Here is a 17,455-nt window from a genome sequence, read left to right on the forward strand (position 1 = left end):
TGGTATTTAAATAACATAATAATAAACTTAGTAATAATTATTCATAAAATTCAATTTTGATCAAACCATTTGATATGCATATTCTGCCACAATGAAAAGTCAAAACAAAAGTAAGGCAGATTGTTAGGTTATCAGATTGTTTTGATAATAATTGCATACATATGCATTACATAAGGTGTAAATTGTTCATTGTTTTATAAAGTTACGTACATATTGTTTTTGTTTTCCGAATTATGAATCAACTAAAATGCATTCAATCTGCCATTTTATTTACTTAGTCGTACATACCCAAGCGTCCCACAAGTCTTATGACAAAATATTTCGCAAATCATCGTATGTTAAAAAAAAGGAGTGTTTTCTTCTGTGAGTAAACTCTTTGGTTGGAGTGTTGTCTGTAAAAAGTCAAGGAAAAATTATATAAAAAGTAGACAATGACAGCATCATGTAACTTGTAAGATTTTAGAAGAAAAAAATTCGTGTTCGCATAATTTATGTAGGGCCAGGCGTTCGAGTTTTAAGCGAAAAGTTTCAAAATTTTTGCTATTTTATATCAAAAATTCCAATTATTTAAAAAAAATGCTAATGTAAGCAGAATCTAAAATTTTTTACACATTTAGTATGTGACTGAAACTAGGTTTAATAACTTGAAAATAGGTTTGAACTCGATTTGATATGAAGGTGTGTACTTTTGTCATGTCTTTATGTCAGATTTTTATGTCACTGGCGTATAATGAATATTTTTATAAAAATACGAACGGGCGTAAAAATTTTTGTAGATAATTAATATTTGCTAAAATATTTCGTAATAATTAAATAAATAAAATTTATAAGGTCTTAAGTAAAGATTTCTAGATATATATACAATTAAGTTACATAAAACAGCACAATATCAGTAGTTCAACTGATTCATATGAAACTCAATAAACATATTATATATAAATACATATGTATAATTTAAATATAATATTTATAATGAAAATTTTTTATGTCCTTTGACGAAAAATCTATTAAGAATAGACCATGGAATAGAAAATATTTTTTTAAATAATAGAAAAAAAAATTAGCTATGATTTTATTTGATATAAGTACTAAGTAGCACTCAATTTATCATATAACATATCATATATAATCTCAATAAAATACATAATTAAAATTTTTAAAGTCCTTTGACTAGATATCTTCTATTCAGAATAGATTAAAGAATAGTAAGTAATAGTAATAATAAATATTAGAAAAAAACATTAGCTATGACTTCATTTGATATAAATACTAAGTAAAGTTTAAATTTATCATATACTCGTATGTATGATATTTCAATAAAATGCTTTTAAATGAAATAATTTAATATCCCTTGAGAAGAAATCTATACAGAATAGATTAAAGGATAGAAAATATTTTTATAAATAATAGAAAGAAATCAACTGTGATTTTATATTATGAAACTCAATAACTTAATATCAAGCATTATTTACATTTATCATATATCATACCATATGTAATTTTAATAAAATACATTTAATTAGAATTTTTATGTCTTTTGACAAGAAATCTATAGATTACGGAATAGAACACAAATTTATAAATAATAAAAAAATTTAGTTGTGATTTTTAAATTCATATGGCATGTGTGGGATATGATCATCCGATTTATGTATGGATATTTCCAAAAAAATGTTCAAGGTTAATTTCAATAAATAATCGTAAACTCTCATATTTACATTGTAAATTAATAATGTTTTTATATTAAAATATAGTATTAGAAGAACTTTTTTTTAATAAATATTTGTATTGATGTGATGTTGTGTTAGGTTATGTTGTAAAGTTCTTATAAAGTATATACATAAAAAAATTATAATTATATAATATATTAATTGAAATTAAATATAATTAAAGAAATAATATTAAAAAATAAATAAATGAAAAATGTGTGTATTAGGTAATTAATAATTGATATATGTAGAAGTTGAATTATTCATTCTTATTTCCCTTTAAGAATTTTTTTTTTCAATCTTATATCAATATTAATTGCTATAATAGTTTTAAATATATGTTTCTGATACTTTTAACCAAAATTTTAATATGTACCTCTAAATATGTATATTTTCTATAAGTTTTTTCTATATATTTTCTCAGTTTAAATAATTATTTCAAAAATAATAAATAATAATAATAAATAATAATAATAAATAATAATAATAAATAAACAATAAATAATAATAATAAATAATAATTAAAATAGAGCTGCAAAATCTTTATAAAAATTTAAATCAAAATTTATTTAGAAGGATAGTATAAGTACTAGCCATAAATGATATACACATATGAAAATTTTATAATCGTATATATGTTATTACTTTACCAAATTAAAACACTTTTTTTCATTTGATTTTTTTCTATATGAAATGACTATATAAAATTATTTAAAATTATTATACTTCAAATTTTGACCACAACATTAACTCCATAGTTAAATTATTTATATAAAATCTACTACAGCATTGTTGACCGCTACGATACATAAATTATTATCTGAGCAGATCTAATTTACTTAAAAAATTACAATTTATTATTAAATTCAAGTGTTGAAATTTTTGCTTTAACTTAATTTATTTAATTTCACCCATTGACTTTTCGTTGGGTTAAAGTAATTTTAAATTTTGACCGTTAAGTTGAGTTTGTCAATGAGATACGTACTTCTGACTAATTGAAGTTTTTTCCATAAAATTAAAAATATCTTATTTAGTGGGCAATAATAAAAATTAAATTACATAAATTAATTACCCTAATTTCAACTCACAGTCACTAACTTAAATGATTGATGAAACTACTTGAAGCTATTTTGAAAGAAACTGTTTTTATAACCTTCATTCTGCTGTAAAAATATGCATATTCAGTTCATTAACATTTTTGTAACGCAATGAAACAAATAACCAAATACATATAAGATATATTTGTATTGAATCGGTTCAATTTATTTGTGATTATATTCGCCTTGACTTCTCTTTTGAAAGTAATGGACATGATATGTGCTATTGTATGGGATTCTTTGTACCAGCTAGAAGGATACAATCACATACGTACACTCTATAAACGTTTCAAAAAACTGTGGCTATCTCCTTTTCAATTACCATCGTTTTTTTTCACGTTCTGGAGTATTAACGCAGTCCATAGTTTCAGCAATTGCACAGATTTATCTATTTCCAGTGCGTAATAATATTTTTTAATAAAAATATAAAATTTATTCACTAAGTAAAACAAACCCAATTAATAAATATCACGAAACGGTCGCTTTATAGTCCACAATTAACATTGCACAGATTTTTTCCATAGCTTTATCATACCCTAACAGTTTGTGTAAAATTTAAAAATCTTTACCGTTTACAATGTTGTGATCTCAACAAGATTGTTCATTTTTACTTATTGATCAATTAAAATAACATATAAAACTATATTCATGATTTCTGATGTAGTAGTCGCATTATATATGAATATACCATGTTTTCATTCTTTCATAACTGCTTTGATTTCTTTCTGTGTTAAACCTTTCTTAGGAAATCACTCGGAATACCTTAACAATCTTGGCATATTGCTAACATCATGCAAATTCTTTGTGTTAAACTTTTTAACAAAAGATGGGAAGACTTAATGATATGTAGGCATTTGTTTGCAATCTGGCTATGTTCCATTCAAAGGAAATCGAATATTCTCATTCAGATGCTCCGCAAAGATATCAGTCTTGTGGTAGATTTACTCACAGTTGCAGATTAAGTTAGAAGATTGAATCTCTCTTTTAATTATATCTGTCGTAGTTGTAGAGAGGACGATGAAAGTGCTTCCCATCTGCTTTGGTCTTATCCAGCACATACGCTGCATCGAGTAACCACTCCAGGGGCGTTCTATTTTGAGCATTTTCATCATCTGCAACACTTCCCTTTAAATATTATAAGCTTTGCCAAAGATTAACATAATGAGCCTATAGGCTGAAAAGGTTCTTTGTGGATCGTCAGTACAATCTAACCTAACCTTTCATATTTAAATCTTTAATCCGTCTATAAATGAATTATATATTTATAAAAAAAGGTTTGTTCTTTTTGATCATCTAAAAAAAGAAATAATTACACGTTCCAAGAAACTGGATCTTAAAAATTGCAGTTGGAAGATGCTGCAATATCATTGTAGGTCTCCTGTTTTTTTTTCTAATTTCTCCTGCAGTTGTTATTACCTTTATTGCTGAAATATAAAATTCGCCGATAAATAAAACAAAGAACTTTTGCATAAGTTGTAGTTATTTTTATTGCTATTTTTTATACAAATATATATGTTATAGGAAAAGTTTCCTAAATTATTAAATAAAAAGTAACATAATTATTAATCAAATAAAGTTATTTTGCCTTCTTTAAAGTAATAGACTTCATCGACTGTAATACAACCATCCCAGTGTTTAAACCAATCCTATGCTTCTGCTGCAAATATTATTTTTAATGCTATTACTTACATATGTTCTTTTAAAAGAGCTTCGTTAATTATTATATAAGAGGTAAAAAAATTATTAATTAAATACATTTATTTTGTCACCTTTAAAGTGAGTTTTATTGAATGTAAAGCAATCATCTCAGCGCTTCAACGATTCCTGCATATACATTTTCAAATGGTCTTAAACTTTTTTAACGTATTTTCTTCTATCACCACAATCAATTTGAAATACCCTTTTCGAAGTAGTAATTTTAATCATATGGGGTAATATCAGCTATATACGTCGCTAATCATCCATTTAAGTTGAAATTTTTTCCAATAATTTTTGTTTTGTATCGTCATTAGATGAGAACCCGTGCTCAAATCTTGCATGGTAACATAGTGTAGTGATGGTAATGGTAATGGATTATGGGTTAGATCTTTATGTACTGCAAACAGCTTTCCCTATTGTGCATCCCTTCGTATTAAAAATTTTAGTATATCGAGAAAACGAACCAGCATTTTCGGAGTAAGCTTTTGAAAGTCTTCAGCCTCTTGTTGGTATGCACCTAGAGTATTGTGTATCCGAGTGCATCACAGTTCTTGATTCGTCGTAGTAACTAAAAAAATAAATTGAAAAATTATTGTGTATCTTTTGAACGATTTTTCAAATTATAAATATCGAATACTTTTCATACGAAATATTTCGTTTACCTTTTAACTCACTTCTTATTTCTTACCGCCTAATTCAGTTATTTAACTTAGTAAAAAGAACTTACGAGATCAAGCTTTAATACTAAAAACTATCCATACTTAGTTTCATAATTTTGTATATTTAGTTTCATATACTAAGGAAATTAGTAAAGCAAAACCGTACTTAAGTATTTATTATTATAGATACTTAAGTTGAGAAACATAAAAATTACTAAACAAATTTGTTAAAAACTGAAAGTCATTGAAATATTTATTAAGTGAAGTTTCCATTGATAATTTGAGTTTAAATATTTAATAAATAACATTCTTTTATGATTTCTGTTTATAACATTAAAATTTGTTTAAAGAGGAAAAATAAAAAAGCTTTTTTATTTAATGTTAATATTTATATAAATATTGCATATTTAGTGATATTTTGTTATACGTTAAAGCAGAAACTTTGGGAAATTTTATATTGTACTTTTGTGTTTAAAAATGTTTATAGCTATTTTTTCTTATATTTTGTAATCAAAATGTCTGTATGTAATTTTATATATTTTACCCTTTCTTAAATAATCATGGCCAATAAAAACTAAATACTTATTGCTTTATAACGTTTATTTTACAATTTCTTTTTTATTTGCTGATTTTATTTACTTAGTTTCTTAGAACAATTTTTTTTTAAGATTTAATTAATTATTTTTTGTTTGAGTAATTTGTTTTAGATTATGAGTCACAGTCTCTACAGTACACACCCAATAATTTACACCAACCATTTTTCATCAAAAGACTATTAAATAAAAATTAAAATCTCATTGAATACTTGAGCAAATATCTTGCCTATTTGTTATTTTTATTAGAATCTTTGTTTAAGTTCTTCTGCGGATAGTTTACATAGATATCTTTTAATAGAAATTGAAAGAATTTAAAATGGCTTTTAATATTTATAAGTTTATAATTTTTTTTTCTTTATATGTAATTTAATTTTATTTTGACTTATGCTAACGTTTCTGCTATGGAATGCGGTCGAACTCGTAGCAGCAGCATGTTTGCTTAAAATGTTATTAGCATTTTTGTTCAATTTGTCCATAACAGCACAGGTTTAGATACTGAATGAACGACATGTGTGCCTGTTTCGTATCCGTAGATACGTAAACTTTAACGTATGTTCACAAGTTTGCGTTGCTTATATTGCAATGAAGAAACGAGTTCTTTCAGCTTTTCAGTGATATTTTTTTTTCGATTTTAGGTTTTACAAATACACTTTAAATAAGCAATTCGGCCGATGGAAGTGTGACTTTTTCAGAAAAACTTTAAGAATGCCTTAATGAAATTTTGACAGGTAAACGTTAAAGTAAGTTGTATAAAGTACAGGTGAAAGTTTTTTTCGCTCATTTTCACTTACACAATTGAACAATTCGGCTTTATAAAGTATAAACTTGTCAATCGCTTTAACAGCCTCAAATTAATCAAGTTAAGATTAATATAAAGAAATATTTGAAAACAAAAAGTTAAAAGCAAAAAAGAATAAATAATTAGTCAGTTTAATATATAAATGGTAAAACAAAAACAAAATATGATTAATTAAAATATGGGTTAGTGCAATTATCATAAGATATTAAGATCTACTTTCGTCGATTGAGTTAAATAATATGTAAATTTTAATTTAAATTTAGCAAATTTTAAAAATATCAATAACCTTTAATAATAAAAAAATAATTCTATTAAATAAATATATTATTTTTTTTAATATGATTAAAAGTAATTATATATTTATTTTGTTAATAGCTTGAAAAATGACTGCACCTACCTTTTGTGTGTGTAATAATTTTTGACCGAGTTTGTTGTTTAAGTCTTTTGTTTTTCTGTTTCTATACAAACCGCAGTGTCTGGGTATTTGTGTAAATTTGTGTGAAATTAGTGTTTTATTATGAATTTAGTGAATTTATGTTGTTTTACAAGAATTTATGCTCAAAAAAAAAAAACTTGCTGCTGCGGTTAACAAAATAAATCAATTATAATGTTTTCGTACGAGTTGTAGGAAAATTAATTGCAAAGATTTATTTAAATATTTACCCAAATGCAATCTTATGCGTGCTTGCACTTAAGTTATGTTTATGGCATTAACTATTTAACATATTTAAAATGTTTTACTAGAAATTGGTGTTGTTTATGTAAAATATTTACAAATCTGAATGAATGAATATTCATACATAAAGTAACTTTTGTTGCTAAAATGATAAATTTACCTTAAACATAAATATTAACAATAAATATTTATGTAGTTGGAGAAAGTATTTGTATAAAAAACTTACAACCGAATCGCAACTTAGTTTTAAGTTTCTGTCAATATTAATTTGTTTGAATTCATTGTTTTAGAGTTCATCAAAATTAAATTAATTTTAATTTAATATTTTATATTGTTATGTTATTTTTAAGTTTGCATGGTTAATTTGTTAAAAATTATAATCCATTTGATTTGCTTAATTATTATGAGATTAATTTAAGTTTTTCTTATTAATTATGTTCTTATAAGCTAAAGAAAGTAATATTGAAGAAAGGTTTGAATTATCGGTCATTAATAACTCAATGGAAAAAATCAGTTTTACGGATAGTGTGGGCTAATTCAAAGAGTTCCTCAAAATCAACTAATCATTAACATAAATAAAAGTGTTTTCAATTTCACTTCATGTCCATACACAAAGAAAATATAAACATTAATAACGATGTATGATAATAATAAGAATAATTTATGATTATATACTGCAAAACATAACTTGAAATAATATAGTAAGTTAATCAAATTAGTAAAATTTTGAAATATACATCAAGTCAGTTAGTTATATGTTTAACATTATTCTGTTTATCATATACTAAGTATCTTCGAGATACAAGGATGCTTCTTAAAACAATTTTATGATGTATATTTGATAATTTATTTATGAGCATAACAAATCAATTTTTTAAATATGAAAACTGGTATGCAATTCTCTATTGTTTCATTACTTTTTTTGTGATAAACAATACAATATGATTACTTATCTATCCGATAATAAAAACTACACTATCGACCTGACAAACCATCAGTAAAAATTATGACAAAAATGTTAAATGTCATTCTGTTAACAATAAAAATTAAAATGTCATTGTTCTTTGACATTTGTGGATAGTAAAATTTGCCATTTCATCACGAAGAGACTTACCTTCAACTTAGCTTAAAAATTAATTAAATTTATTTATTTTTTGAATTAAAAATTAAAGTCTTAAAATTTTTTGTGTATATCCAAATACCTTAAGTTGACAAAGTAGCTAAATTACATGTAATATTAGCAATTTAATAAAATTTAGAAATTTAATAATGATGTTTCAATCATTCCAACATATTCTTAACCCTAAAAATTTACTTAATTACAAATATTTTCACACCATAACACACTTTTGTATTGGAAATGGCTTTCTTGTTATAGGACATTAAATTCTTAATTAAATATGAATAAAAAATGTATAAAAATTATTTGTAGTAACTTTGAAAATATTTATATATTCAGTGGATTTGTATTTTTTTTGCATCTTGGTTTTAAAATGTAGGCTAAGGTGATTATTTACAGCATATAATTGCATGACTGTAAATCATAACAGTCATCAAGTTAACTAATGATTATCATAGGAGTTAAGTTTTGATATATGTTAGTCTTACTATATGTTATATACAATTATTATTATTACAAATGTAGTATACATTGGTGTATATAAATATGTACGTATATGGTATATAAAGTAAAATAAAATAAACTAATAAAAAATTTATAAAATAAATTTAATAAATAAAACAAAATTATTAAATAATTTGTGAAATAATTTTAATAAATAAAATAAAATTAATAAAATATTTAAAAAATAAATTTAATAAATAAAATAAAATTAATAAAAAATTTATAACATAAATTTAATAAATAAAATAAAATAACATGGTTCTGTTAATATTCTGTGCCAATAACTTTTTTGAGTTATTACACTTTCTTTTTAGGACTTTTATTTATTGCTTGCCATACCGTGTATAATCTTATGCTCTCTTGATAATTAAATTTAAATTTAATATGATTATGAATATGAATAAATAATTAAATACATCAACTTCCTACCTCTGGTATTATATTAATTTGTACTATAAATGCTAATACATTGTTTGACATACGAAAAATGAAAATCTTATTAACAATATTTGTTAGTTCATAGGTCCGTAAATTATTTTTTTGACTGCAAGTGTCATCATACTTAGAACGTTAGACCTGTTGAATTTAAAATAATGATGTCTTGCTTTTTAAATGAATATTTCAATTTTGCACAATTTTTACTTTCTCAGTCAAATATTAAAGCACTATCTGTGCTATTAATAGAATAAACACATAAACCACAGCTATAAATGTGATTAACTATTTTAATTGCTGTTGTCACACTTTTAATACTATTTTTTGTAGAACATTATTTTTACTTTCTGTATATAACTCCTCTTTTGAGAGTTTATAATAGAGAAATTAAGTTAATTTTTAATTCTATTTTTGTTTTAAGTAATTCAGAAAGTAGAACAAAACTATTTTTGTTCTTTTTTTTTGACATTTTTTTCTATCGTTATTATAATTACTTTTTTTAATTAAACTAAATATAATAATGAAAAATTATTTTTTATTTATGTATAGTGCTTTAATATTTTCTAGTTAAGTAATTTGTCATGAATCTTTGTCAGTTATACACTATAACTGATATAACGAATTTATACAGATGAATCGAAAACCTCAATTACTTCAATACGAATAATAATTTTTTGTTTGTTAATGCTTTATATATAATGTTTCTCTATTTTTTATAAAAGATTATAAATTTAAATTCAATGATACTTATCATAGGTCTGGTTTACAAAAGATTTGATGGTTACTATATTTCTCTCCAAATATACCAGAAGCACAAGTACTTGCATTTTATTTATCTGTCTTTGATATTCATTATTCGATTATCTTTTTCTTAGTACAAAAAATAAATTGAAAATATATTTACGATATCTGTTCTTATGGTTTAATTTATAATGGTCAATAGTTGGGTGTAAATTTCGGGCATTCGATATATATAAGAGCATTTAAGTACCTTGAAAAATTTTAAAGATTAATAACTAAATTCATATGCATTAAATTTAAATATTACTTATAATTTAGTAGGTTAATAGAAATTTGTATAAGCAATTTCATTTATTTTATTTGATATTTTTAATTATATACAAACTCGTACCCTAACAATATTTGCGACTGAATATATACAACAATACATATACAATAATACAATAACAACGACTGAAATGTCGACTTGGTTTGATGATTATACAAGAATGTTTCTAAAAATTTACGTGACTAGAAAATCAGTTTCGTGCATTTTAATGTGAAACCTTTTACATGATTATTTAGATTTAGTATAGAGATTTTTTTAACACTGAAAGTTGTGTCAGGTTCTTCACAAATGTAAATTGATGTCAATTATTTTCCAAGAATCCGTTGTCAATGTACATAGACAAAATCATATAAGTTTAAAATAGCAATTAATCTCCAACAATTGTAGTTAAACTCTTTTATTTCTAGTCTATACAGTGACTAGAGAATTTATTCCGTTTTGAAATATATTATAAAAATTCAGCTTACTGGAGGACGTATGAAAGTTCGTATGATAAAAAAATCTTATCGTATGATAAAAAAAAATATCATTATTCATATATTAATAATTTAAGTTGCATTTTGGTTTTGTCGTTCTGTCAACTATCTTGAATAATTAAAATAAAAATTCTGTATATTATACCAAATAGCTTAAATAAATAAACTATAGTTTATATATATTTTAATATTCTGAACACCTTTCTAGAATGCATGAGATATAACGTCTATATTATTTTTCATTATTTCATAAACTAAGATGTATGTTAGGGAAGTCTAAACAATTTTTTAATACATTATAAACCTAGAATAATTTAAAAATATGTATACTTAAACCATGTGTGAAAAAAATAATAATAGAAAGGATAGAAAAATTTGGAAAGTTAATAATATTTTATTTTTTAATTAGTTAAATTATTGGCTAACCATAAAGTTGTTTCGAAAATCTTCAAAATAGTCATCAATCGTAACCATTGGAAATCTTTTTGAATTTAAAGTTTATATTTACTATTAATGTTAGTTATGGTTATTATTATGACATGTTCTATAAATTTCAATCACAATTCAAGAACTTATCTATTCACATATGCTTTCCAGACACTTCTATTACGCGTTAATGCTCTAAGCTCGATTTTCTCCATGTATTTTTTGGTCGTCTACGACTCCTTCTACCCTGTGGATTTCATTCCAATACTGGGTGTGCAATTTCACTACCCGAATTATGCATGGTATGTCCCAGCCAGCCATATTTCCATTTCATTATCTACTTTTCAATCGGTTGCTGATTTGTAATTTCTCATAGTCGCTTATTGCGTATGGTTTTCGGTCACCAAATGTTTATAATCTGGATCAGGGCTGTAATAAGTCACTATTCAGATCCATATAACAACATATTTTTGACGCAGGCATCGTATATCGTAATTTTATATCGTAGATATCGTAAATGCTATTAGTTACGCACAAATAATTTGTTGGATTACAAGGGTGGAGATATCACCTTGTCAAATTTAAACTCAGCGTTACGTTAATTAGCCAACTGACCCAATGCTTTATTTGACTTATGTTGTAATCACAGTTTTGTCAATTTATTATTAGTGTTCACCAATAAATTTACTTTTTGTGAACGCATAAACCACAGGCATACATAATTGAATTAACTAATTATAGTTTTTGTTGTTAATTTTTAGTACTACTTTTTCTTTTATCAAAATTGACTTTAAACCTCATTTATAATTACCATTTCACTGATTGCCTATATTGCATCAGTGTTGATTAAAATAGTTAAAAATTAATACACAATTTTATTTTCATAAACTTCATAGATGAATAAATATCCACAGCTATTAAAAATAATTTCTTATCAGTATTGAAGAAAATCGAAAGTTCATGCTTGCCGATTTGGTTAAACGCTTTCGAATTTCAGTGTTAAGCGCTTAGTAGTTTCCAGTAATTTTAGTGGCAGCAATTGATATTTTAATGCTTGCATCCAGATACATTGTACATGAGGAATTCTGAAACTTAAACGCTTCACTTCGCAATGCCTTAGCGCAATTTTGCGCTTCATGAGCTTTCATTGACCTTAATTTTGTGCGAAAAAAATTGTACGCACGTTTTTTTATGTACTCAGTGCAAGTAAGTAAATAGTTGTTTAGTATGTAAAATATTTGCTTAAAAACTTCAATTACGTTAAATTTCTTTAAAATAATAAATTTTATGAGCACTTACACTTTTTGTTGGCATTCATGGAATCGTGTGTGTTTTATTAAAATTTAGCCGATCATGCGCTCGCATGCAGAGTAGAAGAAAGTACCATTTACTTTATTTTTATTAGCATAAAACAACTTATGAAGTTCATTATACTCTTACTTTTATATTTAAAATTATTTATGCATTCTTTATATATTATACTTATTAAAACCAATTTTTACTAAATTTTCCTTTCTTTTTTTCTTCTTTTAAATAGCAATGCTTAATTTAAAAACATAAATCATAACCTAAAATTTGGAATTGACAAAAATATCTTTTTGGAAAAGATACAAACGCAAACACATTTTATACGATGGACTGGGTGGAAGGTGATTTGGTATGGTTTGATCCCGGTGTGGGACATCCCATACCGGGTGAAATTCAAGAAGTGCATCGAGCTGCGCAAGTTATTGTAGTGCAAGCACTAATCAAAGGAAAGGTAAGAATAATTTTTCTTGTTAATTTTATTATTTTTTATATGTTTTAGCTAATTTAATATGCTAAAGATATATGAAAACGCAACTATTTATCTATCTATTTAAGTTTTTTATACTTTTCAACTGTGGTAAAGAATAGTTTTAATGGGGTAGGCAATTGGTTAATCCGGATTCAATCTAGATTTACTCTCGATCTGTCAAATTTTATTTTTTTAGTTGTTTAGTAGATATTTATATTTTTTACAAATACATGTATCGCATCGAATCACAATTTAATTTGTCAAATCTTATAAAACAGCAGTTAATTTTAGGGTAAGTTTGCTACTCTAGCAAAATATCTAGAGTGTTATAAATTAATCTCAAATGTTATACATTTTGCCTAAGATTTATCAATCCAAAATGAAAATTGCACTAAAAGCGCATTAAACGAGTATATCGATTAAAAAAATCACTCCAGACTTCAAAGATATTTGAAATGCAATATACCACGCATATCTGAAGGCAAATTACACTAAATTTAAATTTTTTTGATTTTTTTACTTATTAATATATCCAAAATCCAAAAACTAGTGTCTTTTTTGCTAATATAAAACAACAAATTGTTATAAAATATATATAACAATATTTAATTTTTATTACATTTTTTTTCTATGAGCCAGTTTTTAGATTCTCAGATTAAGGTTCTGAGTCAATTTATTGGTTATTTGTTTCATTTATAAAAACGCATTTCATTTATAGTTTGTTAGACATATGACTATAAATAGCTTAGGCGTTTAAAAATGTCTTATAATATTATAAGATATAAACATAGCTTATAATATTATATATATAATAATAAGTAAATCTTACTTATTAGGTCTTCATTTGAAAAGAAGCAGATCTACAATCTATATAAAACGGCAAATACTTTTGGTTAAATTGCTTCACAAAGCGATTATATACATAAAGTTGAATTATTTTACAAATCGATTCTATATAAGAAGCTAGATCAAAACTATATATCGAATCATTCTTAAAAGAAAAGTTTTAATAAATCTTTTTTTTAACATATCGTATTCATATTCATATTCATTGTTGCACTTAACCTATTTAAATTGCAATATGCTTTCTTTAGTAGTTGTATATTGTTTGAATGAACATCTAGATCTTTAAAAAATGGACCAGCTAGTGTTAATTACTAATTCTCGTTCATTGTTCATTTTGGATTTTTATACGGACAAGAGAAAAATATTCAAACGATGTTAAAAAGTTAAAATAGAATACATTAATTATTTAGGTCTATACTACCTATTTGGCTGTTGATGTGTAAAACCCTAATACTCTTATCACTTATTCTATTTCCTTTTTTTTGAGAAGTACCATAGCTATATTGCTCTCAGTCTGAGCATCTAAAAATGATAATGATTATTTTAAGGTATGCGTATCACAGTTATATGTCTCTCTTTCTATGAATTTAACAATGATCAGTATGTTTACTTTAATGCAGGAAGCTATTCCGTTTTGTAGATTTCTCCATTCTGAAATATACTTTAATATTTGTATTTTCAGAAAGTACTATATTTTCATTATATAAAAATTGTTCAGTATTTTTAATTTTATATGAGGCTTCATTTGTAATGCTAACTCTAATTTGGAATTGTTGAGGGACCTTTGTTAGTAGATCAATAATTGATCAGTCTTCTTCGGAATATATTATAAATACGTTATTATTTGTAAAATGAGTTTCGAAGTGATTGTACACGGCATATTTAATTATATTGAAATATAAATAAATTAGAAATAAACATTATTTATTTTGTTGTTGTTCTTTGTAGTCGTTCAGTTTTTTTAAGAGATTTCTTACTGGATTGTCTTTGTTGACTGACACACTTATTCCATTTAGAATTATGAGCGGTACTTGATCGTTCGCGAAAAGTGATTTGTGAACGTAGACCCGGTACCTCTTTTAACTACATATAACTTATTTTGAAGACTTAAAGATTTTGAAGATTTTTCACATAGAATAAGCAATTATTTTTTTTTTTTTATTTTGTTCTTTTAGTGGTTAATATCAGATTGGACACTAATTCCATTATTTTGAGATCTCTTTCTTTGCATATAAAATAGGTGACTTTTAAAACTAGTATAAATAAAATATTTGAACAATTGTTAAGTTTTTTTTAACAAGGTATAGGTTTACTTAACAAGGGATGTTCTTAAACGGCGTTATTATATGCATTGTAATATATAAGTACGTACTTATATCAGTAATTGAAGCTATGAGTACACTAGATGTTTGAGACTTCTACCTTTACGGAGGTGCTTTACGTTGGACATATAGGCGGTTCCATAACTGTGGTAACACTAATGCCATTAATTGTGCTTAAGTGAACTTTACGTTGAAGGTTCTTTATGTTGGACATATGGGCGGTTTCATGACCGTGATAGCACTACATGCCATTAATTTAATCTAACCTAGATAAGTAATTACATGTGTTAATAAAATCTTTAAATATATATCTCTTGAAATAACTGTAAGTTATAAACTGTAAATTTATAACATAATGGCATTTGAAATGTGGTCACAACTATGAAACGAAAAAAGATCTCGATAATTCAAAAACTTTTTGCAAATGTGGTTTTAAAAAATTTTTGGAATGTTTATGTGTCCATAAAAATTTTATAATAATTTTTATTTATTTCTACTTCTACGATTGAATATTGTTTAAACCAATATGTGTGACTTCGGCGTGAGTGCGATTTTCAAGCCAGCCAGTCTCAAATTACAGGTGCAGTTACGACTACGGCGCTACCAAAAATGCAGGTTCAGCTTAGCTCATTAACCAAATTACTTCATCGTATCTTTTTGTTGAAGTTGGTGTGCGGGCTTATGTGCGCATAAAGATACATAAATGGTTTCAGCGGAAGTTTATTAATTTGGCATAAAAATGAATTGAATAAAAAAGTGGGCAGGTGTGGTGAAAATATTATACGTGGTGAAAATAAAATGTTAATATTTTAATTTAAAAAAAAAAGATTGTTGGTCTCTTAAGAGTTTTTTTGGTAATGTAACATATATCTACCTTAAAGATGATTTATTTTGTGTTAAGACAATTAACTGCTGCTTTAGTTTAGTTTTATTCGAAAGCTGTTTGTTTTTCATCTTCAACTATTAGAAATTATTTTATGTTTTTTCATATTTTTTTGTTATGTGTATTTTAGAATTTGCACGCCATTATTAATGCAATACAATATCAAAGCCATAAAAGAAAGCAAAGAAAATTTTCAGGTTAAACCAGACCACTGGAATTGCAATTACTGCGCGTAAATAAGAATTCACAGAGTAGATGTTGATTAGCCACATGGTCACTGCAGTTCCATTGCTTGTGCGGCCTCTGGTTTAACATGTTTGCATCTTGCCACAGTTTGATTTGAAATTTCTCATCTCATTTGTTACTACTGTTGACATACTGTGGAGCAGATCTTGCACTGGCAATAAAATGGCATAGCTTTTACTTGATGAAAAGCTGAGTATTCCTTTTAGTTTTCCATTGGTGTTTGTTATGCGAATATGTTGTTCTTTGAATTAACGGTTAAATTAAAGTTTATTTGTTCAGTTAAATTTTATTTCGTTTTGCTCTGCAATTAAACCAATTATATATACTACTTGGCACTTCCAATTAAGTGTCGAAACTAGATCAATTTTTCATATGTTTTAGTTAAGTTGCGTATGCGTATTGTACGCTTTCATCTGGAACCATGGCAGCGTTGTGGTTCTATAACGCCCAGTCCTGCACCATCTCCCTCGATGTCCATACTATCGCCGCAAGTTTTGCGACGTCAACGACCAGCAAGTATTGAAGATTTCCCAGACATGGCAGCCAACTCCGAAACTTTGCGCTTAAAATTTTTACGCGATAAAGCGCTTAAACAGAAAAATCGTTATCCGCAAAGCGTCAAAAAGCTTTCTATGCTTTGCAGTAATGTCATAGCAAAATATGTGTGTTATTAGTTGATATCGATTCGTTATTATTCATTATTAAGATTAAATAATATTTATTGTATTTGAAATTCTTATTAATTTTAATCGTTTCTTTTAGCCACAAACATTTGCGCTTCAACCAGGCGAAGGTAACTTAAGACCACGTCAAGACCTGGGCAGTACTGGCGTGGAGGATATGACGCTTTTAGATGATTTGCATGAGGCTTCTTTGCTTTGGAATTTAAGAATACGTTACGATAAGGGCATAATATATACATTTGCCGGTAGCATACTAATTGCTGTTAATCCATATAAAATGTTTCCGGATTCTTATGGATTGGAAGTAGCAAAACAGTATGCAGGTAAACCCTTGGGCACCATGCCACCACATTTGTTTGCAATTGGTGCTGCAGCACATGCTGCTTTACCATCGCCACAAGTAAGTCTTAAAAATCATGTCAATAAATTTTTTA

At 25.7% G+C, this 17,455-nt stretch overlaps 1 protein-coding gene across 1 annotated transcript in view; it reads left to right on the top strand.

Moving 5' to 3' along the window:
* LOC119669402 (unconventional myosin-XV-like) overlaps positions 1-17,455 on the top strand; it is a gene marked incomplete at its 3' end in the record, with an annotated part of 39,388 nt that overhangs the window by 15,282 nt on the left and 6,651 nt on the right. The window contains 2 exon segments of the mRNA XM_038079282.1: positions 12,802-13,023; positions 17,101-17,421. Of these exon segments, the coding sequence (XP_037935210.1) occupies positions 12,898-13,023; positions 17,101-17,421 (447 nt within the window).

The sequence above is a fragment of the Teleopsis dalmanni genome, chromosome 1 (genome assembly GCF_002237135.1).
Source record: "Teleopsis dalmanni isolate 2A chromosome 1, ASM223713v2, whole genome shotgun sequence".
Classification (NCBI taxonomy): domain Eukaryota; kingdom Metazoa; phylum Arthropoda; class Insecta; order Diptera; family Diopsidae; genus Teleopsis; species Teleopsis dalmanni.